At 40.1% G+C, this 14909-nt stretch overlaps 2 protein-coding genes across 3 annotated transcripts; both read right to left on the bottom strand.

Annotated features, from left to right (window-relative positions):
- Positions 1-782: 782 nt before the first annotated feature.
- LOC142366207 (cytosolic 5'-nucleotidase 1A-like) lies at positions 783-3970 on the bottom strand. Its single transcript, XM_075448034.1, has 8 exons — positions 3908-3970; positions 3653-3742; positions 3100-3173; positions 2394-2468; positions 2015-2135; positions 1634-1759; positions 1326-1507; positions 783-1166 (listed from the first exon to the last, which is right to left on the bottom strand). The coding sequence occupies exons 1-8, from the start codon at positions 3915-3917 to the stop codon at positions 861-863; spliced, it is 984 nt and encodes a 327-aa protein (XP_075304149.1). The 5' UTR covers positions 3918-3970; the 3' UTR covers positions 783-860.
- A 2814-nt stretch (positions 3971-6784) lies between these two features.
- Positions 6785-11762, bottom strand: LOC142366210 (cytosolic 5'-nucleotidase 1A-like). 2 transcript variants are annotated; one of them, XM_075448036.1, is made up of 8 exons: positions 11389-11762; positions 10152-11151; positions 9292-9365; positions 8573-8647; positions 8204-8324; positions 7828-7953; positions 7520-7701; positions 6785-7359 (listed from the first exon to the last, which is right to left on the bottom strand). In XM_075448036.1, exons 2-8 carry the CDS (start codon positions 10219-10221, stop codon positions 7054-7056), a joined length of 954 nt encoding a protein of 317 aa, XP_075304151.1. In that variant the 5' UTR covers positions 10222-11151; positions 11389-11762; the 3' UTR covers positions 6785-7053. The 2 variants fall into 2 exon arrangements, with proteins under 2 accessions (XP_075304151.1, XP_075304152.1); XM_075448037.1 differs by lacking the exons at positions 10152-11151; positions 11389-11762 and having other exon boundaries at positions 9292-9949.
- Between the last annotated feature and the right edge of the window lie 3147 nt (positions 11763-14909).

Genomic DNA, 14909 nt, shown 5'->3' with positions numbered 1-14909 from the left:
ATTTGATCTTGAATCCACCCCTCCCATGACTTTGAGCACTATCCAGCATGTTTCTGACTTCAGGCAAAGTTCTTGTCTTAAATGAAACTGAATTTTCTTTAAAAACAAAATGATAATTTCATGGTTAGTCATATTAATGAGTTTATCATATTATTTTACACAAGATGTGTAAATACACAGTCTATATCTTTAATTTTGTTTTACTTATATTTTTAAGTTTTTTTTATAAATATAGAAAAAAATAAATTTTATAAAAGAAAAACTGCAAAATTGTATATATTTTTTAAAGTGTAGTTCAGATAACTTGACTCTTGCAGAAATTTTAAAGGGTTAATAGAGATTTGTTTATGAGTTAGTGGACGTGAAAGAACCTCTATTGTTGATCACGCATCGCTGGGTTACAGTTTCTGCCAGTTGAATTATTTCTTATTGCAAAACTTTATAATTAACTATCATGGAGTGAAAAACTGCACCACAGGGAAAAAACTGTGGTTGATAATAAACATGTTTTTATATTATAAAGTAATGACACAAGTTGAAGTTCAAAGTTTTATTGTCATATGCACAGTAGAAACATGTTTCCTTGTACAATGAAAAACTTACTTGGCTGTCTGCAAGAATGCCAGTCAAAGTAGTAAATATACGATATACAAACACAAATAAAGAAAAGAAAAATAATCTATGCATAGATAGATAGATAGATAGATAGATAGATAGATAGATAGATAGATAGATAGATAGATAGATAGATAGATAGATAGATAGATAGATAGATAGATATCTTGGTTGATGGGAACATTTCTATTCTGGTTTACATGCATTTGTCAGTTATATTCAGATGTTGACTCACATAATTAATATCAGGCATGATTAGGCACCAGGCATGCCAATGTGCCAACTGCTAATGCAGCCTTAATATGACTCATCTGGTCATCAAAGAAAATGTGAGGTCTGATTTTCTCCAGGGTGGGACCTTTCTTAGTCCCACTTAAAAACACAGCCTCATCAGCCTCCAGGTCCCATGTTCGCAGAGTGTTCAGGGCTCGGTACCCATCACAGCCTGCACTGCGAGATGTCACCAAGTAGGTGCGAATGGGGCACATTCTTTTATCCTGTAACTTCCTCTGGAGCCTCTGTAAAACCTCCAAGAATCCTTTCAATGGTCCCTGAAGACAGAGCAGAGAGGAGTAGAAATTGATTTAGGGTCAAACAGAAACCGTTTATTTCAATGCAAAATGAATATAAAGAAAAATTCTATTTTAATAGCCTCTATTATCTAGATAGCTGACAGATTGAGTGATAATTTTATTTGTTCTTATGTGTACCTCCTCCATTGGAATGTCAATGTTGTCTTTTTCATGTTTCAAGAATGCTTCTAATCCATTCTTAAAAACAAGCTCTGACTTGTTAGAGAAGAGGACGGCATCGCCATCAAAAGCAACACGCAGCTGAGTCTCTGACACTTCCTCCATCTTTTCTGGAATGAACACAGCAGCTGCTGCTATACCTGACAAAGAGACATGAAACAAAACAGACTTTTCTCTCAAAGTGCTGAATGATAGTTATGAATAAGTTTGAGAGCTTCTAGTGGGTATAATAACAGTTTGTCTAATTGATATTTGATAATCTTTACCATTGTTCAAGGCTTCTTCAGCCTTTGACTTTTCAGCTGACAGGTAAAGCAGGGTGCTGTTTTTCTGTAGTTCACCAATAAGATCCTTCCCACTCACAGGCAGTGGAATAATCAGGTCATCCAGCTCTGCAGACAGTAAAGGGGAATCGGATGACGATTTTACATGAAAGAGTTAGATTTAAAGTTACATTGAATTCATGCCTTACTGGTCGATGCCTTTATAACATGATAATATCGACAAAGAGTAAGCTCCATTCATCCATCCATCCAGCTCAAACAAGGTAAAACATACTGGTGAAACTAGTTTTCTGCGAGTCACCTAACATGATTGTGAATCCTTGTAAATGTGCAGCAAATACTTTTTGTTTGTCAGCGTCTCACCATTTTCGCTGATGATTGTCTTGAGGGAGTCTGGTAAATCGTCACTGGTGAGTAGGACTCTAAAGATCTCTTTGCTCTGAGGATAATTCTCTCTCAGTGCATCATTCATCATCTTCAGAGCCTGAGATCACAACAAAATCATAAATTAAAAAAAAAAGAAATGAATATATATATATATATATATATATATATATATATATATATGTATATATATATATATTCATGATTGCACTGATGAGGAAATGTTTGTGTGTTCATGTTCCTGTTTCTCTCTTTTTAAAAATATTTAACACTTTACTTGCTAGCGGATGTTAAAATGTGTTAGAATGTGTGCAAATGTTTTAGCTCAGCTTCTTTTGTCCTTGTGTTTTATTCTCACCTTGACAAAGTGGATCACAGGGCCTTGGAAGATGCCTGAAGATATTGCAATGGTGATGGGATTCTCTGGTTCAGACTGCAGAATGAGAAAATAAAGGTTTTTCAAAACATTCCCACAACTTAAATGTGGTTACTTGTTGATGTATACTTTGATAGATACTTAATTCCTTAATGACCATAGCTTGTGAAAATGATACACATTTAATCTTCAAATGTTAGAAGTGTTTTTCTGTGTATTCTATAGGCTTCGCTCTGCACCAACCTGTAATCCTACATATTGCCTTCTGTGTTGCATGACTATGTCCTGGGTATCCAGTCAGCTTTATTGATGAAACATCAAAAAGAATTGAAAGAAATCTCTGCCCTCGCTTACTGATTTTATGCTCCTAAAACAGCAACTCCACATTGGGATATTTCTAAAGTGAATTTTACCACTTTTGATTTCTCACATTTGATTCCTGTTGTTTGTCTTTATTTTCCATTTTATGTGTAATTTCCTCTCACTGTTACTGTTATTAAACAATTGATATTGTTTATTTATCTAAATATGATATGTTTCAATAAAATAACTTTTTTAATATATATATATTTATTAGTATAATGGAGCTTTTATAATATAATATAGTTTTGTAATGATATATCTAGTACAATATATTTCTAAACAGAATATGTCAATGAATATAATAACTGATCATGCTAAAACTCACTTTCTTTTGTTCCTTTGGTGTTGCAGCATCTTCTCCGGTGTTTCCTGGCTTGACCTTTCCATGGCTCGCCATTTCTGCAAGTCAACTCACTGTTTACTTCTGAGTTCACAAGTGAATTTTCAATCAATAGCAGCCAAAGCTTAAATGAACTGCATATTTTTTCAGTGCTGAAAGACTATTTATGTTGGAGAGAGACAGGAAGCAGGGGGCAGAGAGAGGGGGAAGACATCCAGCAAAGGGCCGCTTGGTGCGGGACTCCAACCGGGGCCTGCTGCAGCGAGGACTGTAGCCTCTGTAGATGGGGCGCCTGCTTAACCCACTACGCCACCGACCGCCCCAAACCAGAAAATGTTGGTTACAAATTTTATAGATTGTGGGTGGGGTTTTTTGGCTTAGATCCAGCTGCTATCCCAGCTGAGGTGAAACCAACTGCCCCCAGCACTATAGGAGCGGAGATCACTGCTCCTCCTGATATGTTTAGAGATTAAACTTGTTAACTGCATGAAATAATTCAGAAATTTTACAAACAGATCATGTATGTTAAGATTTTTACCTGCCCCTGCAGCAATAGCGCGGCTGACCGCTGGAAGCTCCAGGATGGTACTTGGAAGATGGGAGGCCGACTTTGGCAGAGCATTAGGCACTGGAACCAAACACAGAATAAAAAAATAAATAAATAAATAAAAAAAATATATATCAACATCTCACAGCAGGTCAGCAGACATCAAAAACATTTTGTGACAGCAAAAAGTTAAAGAAGATAAAAGTTAGATTTAAGTGATGCTGTCAAAAGTACATCTTTACTCACAGAGTCCCATGGCTTTTCTCCACCTCGAATGTTGACATGCCCCAAAGATCAGGCTGCCTTTTATATAGGACCTGGGTGGGGTTCAATAGTTTAATTTCCTGAGAAACGAAACTTGGTCAGAGAATGGCTGAGTGCTTCCCTCTACTGCCCTCCACTGTCAGATGATGGTAGTTAGAAGCTAACATAGAAGAAATATGTGAGTAAATGTATATATATATTTGACACCACTACTTCTTTATATACTTTTATTAATCACACATATTTTCTCTGATCAAAAGTGTTTTCATCTCCTTTTCGTGTGTCATTAACAGGTAAAGCTATCATCACCATTGCAGGTAAGATGTTTACAGTTTTTCTCAGTCGCTTTGGTACAATTCTCGAATCATCCTCGCCATTTGCAAAACAGTACGCCATTTCTCAAAACTATTTGGACAAATAGCAAAACACCATGGATGACCTGCAAAAGCCACATTCTTGCTCAAAATCCTTAGTTCATCTCTCAGAACTAAATATCTATGTCAATGAACATGTCAGTGCCATCAGAATGTCAAGTCCTTGTGTCCTTGTGTACGGATAAGACAGTCAAATTGCTTAGTCATGTTGTCAATATAACAGTGTACTCTGGAGGGATGTTCTGATGTAAACTATGGCTAAGTTTTGATGACAATTATTGTCATTTACACCTTAGTGTATGTGTGAGATTGATTACAAGAGACAAGATTCACAATTACCCTTTTACTGTTTGTAATTTGTACAAAAAAGAAAAGACAGCACTGCATAGCACAAAGAAAAAGTAGAAATGTGAACCTACAATCTAGTAAGGGAAAACTGTACATACAGTGCTGTAGGAATTACAGTGCAGACAGTCTTCCTAGACCTGTTGACATTCCTGTCTGTTGGGCCACATATTCTCATCCACGTCACATTGAATATTATCTCTTGCGATGCAGCGTGGAAAGAATCTTCTTGAGTGTCTTATCCAGCCTCTGCAGGCATCTGCTGTGATGTCCTCACACGCCGCATCCATGGCAGCCAGAAGGGTAATTTGTGTATGTGGCTGGCGATCATACACTTTCCAACGCCACGCAGAGAAAAACTCTTCAATGGGGTTAAGGAATGGGGAGTAGGGTGGGAGGAACTCCATCAGCATCCTATTGTGAGCTGCAAACCATTGCCTGACGATGTTTGAGCGATGGAAGCTGACATTGTCACAAATTACCACATGCTTTGGCAAGTCATCTCCAATCTGACCTCTCTCATGTTCAGGGATGAGATCCCTGTAAAGAGCGTCTAAAAAGGTGACTAGATGCTCTGTGTTATATGGACCAATAAGGGGAATATGCGTTAGCACACCATTTTCTGAGATGGCAGCACCCATTGTTATGTTCCCGCCCCGTTGGCCTGGCACATCAACTGTCGCTCTGTGCCCGATGATATTTCGCCCACGCCTTCTGCGTTTTGTGAGGTTGAAGCCAGCCTCATCCATGTAGATGAAGCTGTGCGGTGGCTCACTTGCTTCCAGTTCCATTATGCGCTATATCCAGAATACACTAAATTAGTTTTATGAGTTACATGCATTTTCATTTTGATAAGGTTACATCAAATGTATACAGCACATATTGCATCTTCTTTTCTACAGCCATAGCAAATGTGTAAAGGTCACACTTACTGTACTGTATATCACTATGCAATGTTGTACTGTGAAGTACGGCTACTGTATGCTCATACATGTTTTACCTGTACATAATGGTAGCGCAGCTCCTTCACTCTTTCTTCATTTCTTTCAAAGGGAACAGTGTACAGCTGTTTCATGTGCATTTGGTGTCTTTTCAGTACCCTGTCAATTGTTGAGATGCTGACTGTTTGGATGTTTGCAAAGATGTTGTTGTCCTCTATAATGGCACTCTGTATCTCCCTAAGTCTTATTGTTCTCTATAACCATGGTGCAAATGGCCTCCTCCTGTTCAGGTGTGAAAAGGGGCCCTCTGCCACCCCTGTGAAGTTGTCTTGCAGTCCTATGTGGAAACAATATAGCAATGCAAAACACAAAATTGAGTAAGATAAAATGTCACTGTATGAAGTATACTTACTTATATTGTAATGTGGAATACTGTTACATTGTATGAAGCATTACAGAACAGTGCCTATTGTTGGATTACATACCTGTTCTCTCGACGAAAAGTCTGAACGATTGAGGACACAGTTGTTCTGCCAACATTTGGCTGCACCCTTCGACCAGCCTCTGCCATTGTAAGCCCATGATTGAGAACATGGTCCACAAGGGTGGCTCTGATCTCATCTGGAACGCGCATATGTCCTCGGCCTCTTCTGCCTCTTCCTCTGTTCTGCCTCCCAACTCCTCCTCCGCCACGCAACCTCACTCCTCTTCCTGACTCCTCTTCCTGACTCCTCTTCCTGACTCCTCTTCCTGACTCCTCTTCCTCACTCCTCTTCCTCACTCCTCTTCTTCTTCTTCTTCTTCTTCTCTGTGGCTGTTGGCCCCGTCTAATTCCTTCCATTGTCAGACATTTAAACATTGTGTTGTGCTCCAGCTATATATATATTTGTCAGTTGATTGGTCGTTAGAGAAAGTCAACATTCACCTGGGAGCAATTTACCAATTCAGGACAGATTTTGAACAAAAGTCTAATGGAAATGTATAGAAATAGGGTTAATAGAGATTTGTTTATGAGTTAGTGGACGTGAAAGAACCTCTGTTGTTGATCACGCATCGGTGGGTTACAGTTTCTGCCAGTTGAATTATTTCTTATTGCAAAACTTTATAATGAACTATCATGGAGTGAAAAACTGCACCACAGGGAAAAAACTGTGGTTGATAATAAGCATGTTTTTTTTATTATTCAGTAATGACACAAGTTGAAGTTCAAAGTTTTATTGTCATATGCACAGTAGAAACATGTTTCCTTGTACAATGAAAAACTTACTTGGCTGTCTGCAAGAATGCCAGTCAAAGTAGTACATATACGATATACAAATACAAATAAAGAAAATAAAAATAATATATGCATATATAGATAGATAGATAGATAGATAGATAGATAGATATCTTGGTTGATGGGAACATTTCTATTCTGGCTTACATGCATTTGTCAATTATATTCAGATGTTGACTCACATAATTAATATCAGGCATGATTAGGCACCAGGCATGCCAATGTGCCAACTGCTAATGCAGCATTAATATGACTCATCTGGTCATCAAAGAAAATGTGAGGTCTGATTTTCTCCAGGGTGGGACCTTTCTTAGTCCCACTTAAAAACACAGCCTCATCAGTCTCCAGGTCCCATGTACGCAGAGTGTTCAGGGCTCGGTACCCAGAACAGCCTGCACTGCGAGATGTCACCAAGTAGGTGCGAATGGGGCACATTCTTTTATCCTGTAACTTCCTCTGGAGCCTCTGTAAAACCTCCAAGAATCCTTTCAATGGTCCCTGAAGACAGAACAGAGAGGAGTAGAAATTCATTTAGGGTCAAACAGAAACCGTTTATTTCAATGCAAAATGAATATAAAGAAAAATTCTATTTTAATAGCCTCTATTATCTAGATAGCTGACAGATTGAGTTGATAATTTTATTTGTTCTTATGTGTACCTTCTCCATTGGAATGTCAATGTTGTCTTTTTCATTTTTCAAGAATGCTTCTAATCCATTCTTAAAAACAAGCTCTGACTTGTTAGAGAAGAGGACGGCATCGCCATCAAAAGCAACACGCAGCTGAGTCTCTGACACTTCCTCCATCTTTTCTGGAATGAACACAGCAGCTGCTGCTATACCTGACAAAGAGACATGAAACAAAACAGACTTTTCTCTCAAAGTGCTGAATGATAGTTATGAATAAGTTTGAGAGCTTCTAGTGGGTATAATAACAGTTTGTCTAATTGATATTTGATAATCTTTACCAATGTTCAAGGCTTCTTCAGCCTTTGACTCTTCAGCTGACAGGTAAAGCAGGGTGTTGTTTTTCTGTAGTTCACCAATAAGATCCTTCCCACTCACAGGCAGTGGAATAATCAGGTCATCCAGCTCTGCAGACAGTAAAGGGGAATTGGATGATGATTTTACATGAAAGAGTTAGATTTAAAGTTACATTGAATTCATGCCTTACTGGTCGATGCCTTTATAACATGATAATATCGACAAAGAGTAAGCTCCATTCATCCATCCATCCAGCTCAAACAAGGTAAAACATACTGGTGAAACTAGTTTTCTGCGAGTCACATGATTGTGAATCCTTGTAAATGTGCAGCAAATACTTTTTGTTTGTCAGTGTCTCACCATTTTCGCTGATGATTGTCTTGAGCGAGTCTGGTAAATCATCACTGGTGAGTAGGACTCTAAAGAGCTCTTTGCTCTGAGGATAATTCTCTCTCAGTGCATCATTCATCATCTTCAGAGCCTGAGATCACAACAAAATCATAAATTTAAAAAAAAAGAAATGAATATATATATATATATATATATATATATATATATATATATATATATTCATGATTGCACTGATGAGGAAATGTTTGTGTGTTCATGTTCCTGTTTCTCTCTTTTTAAAAATATTTAACACTTTACTTGCTAGCGGATGTTAAAATGTGTCAGAATGTGTGCATATGTTTTAGCTCAGCTTCTTTTGTCCTTGTGTTTTATTCTCACCTTGACAAAGTGGATCACAGGGCCTTGGAAGATGCCTGAAGATATTGCAATGGTGATGGGATTCTCTGGTTCAGACTGCAGAATGAGAAAATAAAGGTTTTTCAAAACATTCCCACAACTTAAATGTGGTTACTTGTTGATGTATACTTTGATAGATACTTAATTCCTTAATGACCATAGCTTGTGAAAATGATACACATTTAATCTTCAAATGTTAGAAGTGTTTTTCTGTGTATTCTATAGGCTTCGCTCTGCACCAACCTGTAATCCTACATATTGCCTTCTGTGTTGCATGACTATGTCCTGGGTATCCAGTCAGCTTTAATGATGAAACATCAAAAAGAATTGAAAGAAATCTCTGCCCTCGCCTACTGATTTTATGCTTCTAAAACAACAACTCCACATTGGGATATTTCTAAAGTGAATTTTACCACTTTTGATTTCTCACATTTGATTCCTGTTGTTTGTCTTTATTTTCCATTTTATGTATAATTGCCTCTCACTGTTACTGTTATTAAACAATTGATATTGTTTATTTATCTAAATATAATATGTTTCAATAAAATAACTTTTTAATGCAATACATTTTTAATATATATATTTATTAGTATAATGGAGCTTTTATAATATAATATAGTTTTGTAATGATATATCTAGTACAATATATTTCTAAACAGAATATGTCAATGAATATAATAACTGATCATGCTAAAACTCACTTTCTTTTGTTCCTTTGGTGTTGCAGCATCTTCTCCGATGTTTCCTGGCTTGACCTTTCCATGGCTCGCCATGTCTGCAAGTCAACTCACTGTTTACTTCTGAGTTCACAAGTGAATTTTCAATCAATAGCAGCCAAAGCTTAAATGAACTGCATATTTTTTCAGTGCTGAAAGACTATTTATGCACTGGGTCTTTTGCATTTTCTCTGACGTCAAAGGGTAGATGAGAGGAACAAAGTCCATCAAGGTATTCTACTCCTTCCTGAAAGCCCTGTTTGTGGTGAGCCATAACACTTGTTCTGTTAACAGGCTCTGCCTGTTTCTCAGGTGTACACCATCTGACTTTGACAATAGAGCAGCTTAACCTGGGTGGAAATTAAAGTGATGTTATGTCAGCTGTCAGCTGATCTATGAGCTATGGCGATTAAGCATGAAAGAAATTGAAAGACATCTCTAGCCTAACAAAAGGAAGCAATGTTCTGAATGCATTTCAGACATTTTTGTTTATTCTTAGCTGCAAAACATCATGATTCACTTTCACTGGGTGCAAGCACAACCACATAAACCCCCCTAAAACTAATAAAAAAAAACTTTTATCCACATAATGTTTTTGCCACTTTTGCTCATCCACACGTTGGGTGGAAAGTATTGAGCCCTTCTGGTGATATCGGTGGGAAGAACATCATTCCACTGCCACATTTTACTGTTGTAGGGAAAAAATACAAAAAAGGATGTTTGTATAATTCTTGTATCTGCGGATCCAAACTCATCCACCATAAATCATGTCACATTTGACCATTTTCCTCATATCTGGACTGATGGAGTAAGACAAAAAAAAGTAAATAAACAATCAAGTTTACCAAGAGACTGCAAGATTTCTACCAGACTTCCAGCAGCAACTCCTCCATTTGCAGCTACAAAATAGGACATCAGTTTGGCAGCCAGAGCAGGGATCAGAACACCTCCTGCACAACAACAGAGCTGTGGAAAACTTTCTCTAATTGTCAAAGTTCAGATTATTCTTGAGGTTCACCTTTACAGTACAGTACAAAAAAAAAGGTGTGTTGTGGTGAGCCATGTTTTAAACATCTTACCTGCAATGGTGATGATAGCTTTACCTGTTAATGACACTTTTGATCAGAGAAAATATGTGTGATGATTAATAAAAGTATATAAAGAAGTAGTGGTGTCAAATATATATATATTATATGTTAGCTTCTTCCATGGCAGTTTGTAGGGTTCAGAATAATGAGAGTGGCTCAACCTGTAGTTTCTATTTCTTCGGAAATGAGTGTAACTACCATTATCTGACAGTGGAGGGCAGTAGAGGGGAGCAGTCAGCCATTCTCTGACCAAGTTTCGTTTCTCAGGAAACTATTCTAAAACTAATGCCCCTTTTCCACCGCCAAGCTAGCCCTACTCTACTCGGTTCGATATAGCCCAACACTACACCACACGACACGGCACCAGTAACATTTTCTTTTCCACCCAAACTGTGGCCTGGAAGTGGGCGGAGTCGGCCCGTTCACCACTAACGTGACGTCGGTTTCAGGTGATTACAAAGTGCCACGCCGCGGTTAGTCAAAAGTAAACAACGATGGAGTGTAATGTGTAATGCAGTTGACAGTTCATATTGTTTAGTTAAACCAAGCTCTTTATTAAAAAAGACAGTACAAAAGTAAACAGCAGGAGTTGTCTCAGATACAGGCGTCGACGCCAGTGTTGGTGCCGGTGGAATGCAGATAGCAGCTGTTTCCTCAGCTGCAGATTGCGATGCCAGTGTCGGTTCTGAAGCCTGCGGGTTTGGAGGATCATCGCTGACCTCAGCAACCGAACACTCATCGATTGAACAAACCGAGTCTTGAGGAAAAAAAAAAAAAAGTGTGAACATACGAAACGCATACACGTAACCGCATAGGTGAGACACTGCTAGCCTTCCAAAACAGCGTTGTTTGCTAGCTCACTCAGAACAACTTACATGAGACACCTGTGTAACTTTTTACACAAGTTAAAGACTGAACATTTATTTGTTACGATATAAAACATGCATTTGTTAAGATATAAGCGTTGCACCAAGGGGATAAGAACAACACTTACCATTTTCCATCGCCTCCAACAAAGACGTCGCCGAATCCACGTCGTTCGCCGGGCGGTGACCGTAAATGCCGTCCATTTGGTCGAACCACTTCCATGTCTTTCGGTTTGACCCACTCCGGCTGTTGTGGTCCTTTACCTGCCGGTAATCACTCTTCAGCTTGTCTCGGCACTGCTGAGAATTCCGGTGATAGCCATGGTTAGCCATCAGCTTGGCTTCTCATTTCGTGTTGCTCCGTCCAGTTCCTTCTGTATGCGGTCCTCGGCCACCACACACAGAAAGGTCTGCACCTCGCTCACTGTCCATGGGTTGGCTTTCCTTCTCTGGTCTTCCATCTTCGCAATTTGGTTTATTCTCTGTTGCTCTCGCAGGTGTGTTTTCATACATGACGGGTGATTATTTAAAGCTCCCCGAGCTTCGTTGCGTGTATGACGTAATTTCACCTGACCAATCAGTGGACAGCACTGATCACGTGACGTTTTAGCACCGACAAGTACCTACTAGACCCACCTCTGAAGCAGGTACTAGTCGGGGCTAAAAATTGTAACGGGTCCCACCTTCAACCCGCGGTGGAAAAGCTCCCAATCAGGGTTGAGTGGGACCGTGTAGAGCTGTGTTGGTACAAAAATGTTCGGTGGAAAAGGGGCATAATTGAACCCCACCCTGGTCCTTTATGAAACGCAGCCTGTGTCAGGCTTTGGGGTTAGCAGGACCCCATGCGGACTTCAAAAGGTAAAAGTAAACTGGGTTTATTTTCAAACAAGGTAAACAAAAGGCGCGGCTGAGCCGGGTGAAAAAACTAATCTGTGGGAAATAAAACATGGCTAAGGCAAGGCAAAACAAAGAACATGGCTTGGTAAATCACAAAATAACTTAGCTCGGTTAGTCGTGACATGGCATGGCATGAAGTGTGAAAAACAGATAAAGGATTTCACAAAACAAATGGGGGAAACCTGGGGGGTGTTCCTAGAAGCTGGCTTAGTGGAAAGCCTGGCTTATTTTGCTACTTCTGGCTAAATTTAGTTCTTATTCAGGCGGCCAAGAAAGAGAGCGAGAGCAGCAGAAAGGGCAAGGAATAAAGAGTTTCTTCGCTACAGTCAAAGCGCCAGTCGTAACTGGAATGAGAAAGAAACAGCTGGACAAAGCGTTCTTCAAAATGATCTATCTAGATTACAAACCACTGACAGAAGGAGGAAGGGAAGGAACGCAACATTTTGCCGGTGAGGCCCAGCCAGGCTACACGCCCCCGTGCTACAACACGGTACGGGACACGCTGATGCTTGATGCCCTGCAGGAGATGGAGGATGGTCTGCGAGACCAACTGAAAAAAGGTGACAGTTTCGTGGTGTCAGCAGACATTTGGACCAGTCGAAGGGGGCACAGCTTCCTAGCAATTGTGGCCACCTTCATTGATGGGTCATTCCGCGGACACACATCATTGCTGAGCTGTGACAGCATAAAGGGGCATCACACCGGTGAATGGATTTATCAAATATATGAGAGTGTCCTGAAATACTGGAACATTGAAGGATGAGTAATAAGGATGGTCACCGACAGCGCCAGCAACATGGTCAAGGCCTTCAACATCTGGCCTGTGACCGAAGAGGAGACCATGACTGATGATGATGAGGGGACCGCAGGTGCCAGCAGCGGCAGCGCTGAATGTGACGAGGAGGAGAATGTGCATGCGCTGTCGCAGATGGAAGTGGATGCGGTTACAGCCAATGCAGAAAACATGATCAACACCTACTTCACTGCCTCGAGTTTACATTTGAGATGCCCTATCCATCTGCTTCAGCTGGCGATAAAAGATGCCATTAACGAGCACCGCAACATCACCAGGCTGCTCGCCAAAGTCGGAAATCTGGTGAGAAGCGTGAGGAAGAGCACACTGAACACCAAAGAGGCGGATCGCATTGGTGTTCGGCCCACAACTGCTTGCACCACCAGATGGAGCAGCCAGCTGCAGATGATTGATTCGGTCCTTCGACTCTTCCAAAAAGACCCACTGTGGCAGTCAAAAATGAAGACCTCTGCAGCTCACATCACCCTAAACGAAGTGAGGCAGCTGACGGATCTTGTTGGAGTGCTTACTCCACTGGCAGAGCTCACAAACAACTTACAGAAGGAGTTGGGGAACCTGGGGATGATTCTGCCCGCTGTCGGTGAATTAAGATCCCTGCTCACGAAGGATGCTGCATTGCCTATGACCATCGCTGCCTTCAGTGAAACATTGGCCAACAACGTCACAGCTCGTTAGAGTGGATATTATACCGACAAGCACTTACTTCTAGCGTCGGTACTGGATCCACGCTTTAAAACGGAATGGATAGTTCGTGACGACCATGTATGCCCCAGGCTTGGGGAGATCCGCGACCTCCTTGTGGATGAAACTGAACGAATGAACTCTCCTCTCGGAGCACCAAACCCGACAGACACCTCATCTGAAGCCCCTGAGTCTGAACCAAAAAGGTCACAACTGTTTGGGTCATACTTCAGCGAGCAGTTGCGCACTCCTGAAGACGTCAGAGGAGAAGTGGAAAAGTTCATTTCGACCCCACGGCAGAATCCTGGCACTGATGTCATTCAATTTTGGATGGAAAACTCCAAGCTATATCCCCGTCTGGTGAAAGTAGCTTGCGTCGTCTTCAGCATCCCCAGTGACTCTGCAAGCATAGAGAGGGTGTTTTCTGCAGCCGGGTTGGTGTCCAGAAGTCACCGCACAAGCCTGAAGCCTGAAATATTGTCCCGACTTGTTCTACTGAAGGTGAACGCAAAAGAACTGTCCAGATGATGCCTGAGACAGAACAACTTTTTTTCTGCACACTGCGCCACCCTTACGCATCTGCCCAAAAGTCAGATCTTTCTTCTTTAATCGCGTAATCTAAAAAGGCCTACGTTCACTTGTGAGTACAAGAAGTTTTTTTATTTTATGTTTTTGCATCAAGAAGTTGCATTGAAAGTTGCACTATGAACACTTTAAAGTTTTTTGTTTGATTGATTTTTTTTATCTTCAACTTTACATTTTTTCAAGACTTGAAAATAAAACAGTTTGAAATAAACAGTTTCTCTGGTTGTCGGTATTTGCTCAATGGAATAGACTTTATTTAAATTAATGTTTGACTTAAAACCTAGGCCAATTTGCTGTAGTCTGTGCCTATAATCTGTTATAGTCTATGTTTCAACTTTACCATGGAATCGCCGAGACGAGGATTGCATATTGTGTGATAAAAAGTGGGATAAAATATCATAAAACATACACTAACTATACTTAACAATACAGAGTGGGTTTACATAAAGTGATCGTTGTGGTAAGAGCCTGTTTTTGAAAATGGATCGCATGCATGCATTATACGTGATCTCATTTACAATGGGATGCGATTGCGAAGTGACCTTTTTTAATGTAGTCTAGTAAAATAAATTAATAATTAAATAGGAAACGCGGGGCAACATGAATGGAGCGAGGTGTTACGTTCACAGCTGGGAAACAGTGCGATAATTTAACTGCCAGTTAAATAAGACA

The sequence above is a fragment of the Odontesthes bonariensis genome, chromosome 17, assembly GCF_027942865.1.
Source record: "Odontesthes bonariensis isolate fOdoBon6 chromosome 17, fOdoBon6.hap1, whole genome shotgun sequence".
NCBI classification, from domain to species: Eukaryota; Metazoa; Chordata; class Actinopteri; order Atheriniformes; family Atherinopsidae; genus Odontesthes; species Odontesthes bonariensis.
The sequence above is the reverse complement of the archived record's forward strand: the minus strand, read 5'-3'. Positions and strand labels throughout refer to the sequence as shown.

Excerpts from the sequence above, each read along its gene's own strand:
- LOC142366207 (XM_075448034.1), bottom strand. Across the intron at positions 3,174-3,652 it reads CGCTATTGCTGCAGGGGCAG|AAATGGCGAGCCATGGAAAG; the intron begins GTAAAAATCTTA and ends GTTGACTTGCAG. Across the intron at positions 2,469-3,099 it reads CACCAAAGGAACAAAAGAAA|TCTGAACCAGAGAATCCCAT; the intron begins GTGAGTTTTAGC and ends CTCATTCTGCAG.
- LOC142366210 (XM_075448036.1), bottom strand. The coding sequence starts at position 10,221 with ATGTCCTATTTTGTAGCTGCAAATGGAGGAGTTGCTGCTGGAAGTCTG. Across the intron at positions 8,325-8,572 it reads CTGTGATCCACTTTGTCAAG|GCTCTGAAGATGATGAATGA; the intron begins GTGAGAATAAAA and ends TTGTGATCTCAG. Across the intron at positions 7,702-7,827 it reads TGAAGAAGCCTTGAACATTG|GTATAGCAGCAGCTGCTGTG; the intron begins GTAAAGATTATC and ends TCTCTTTGTCAG.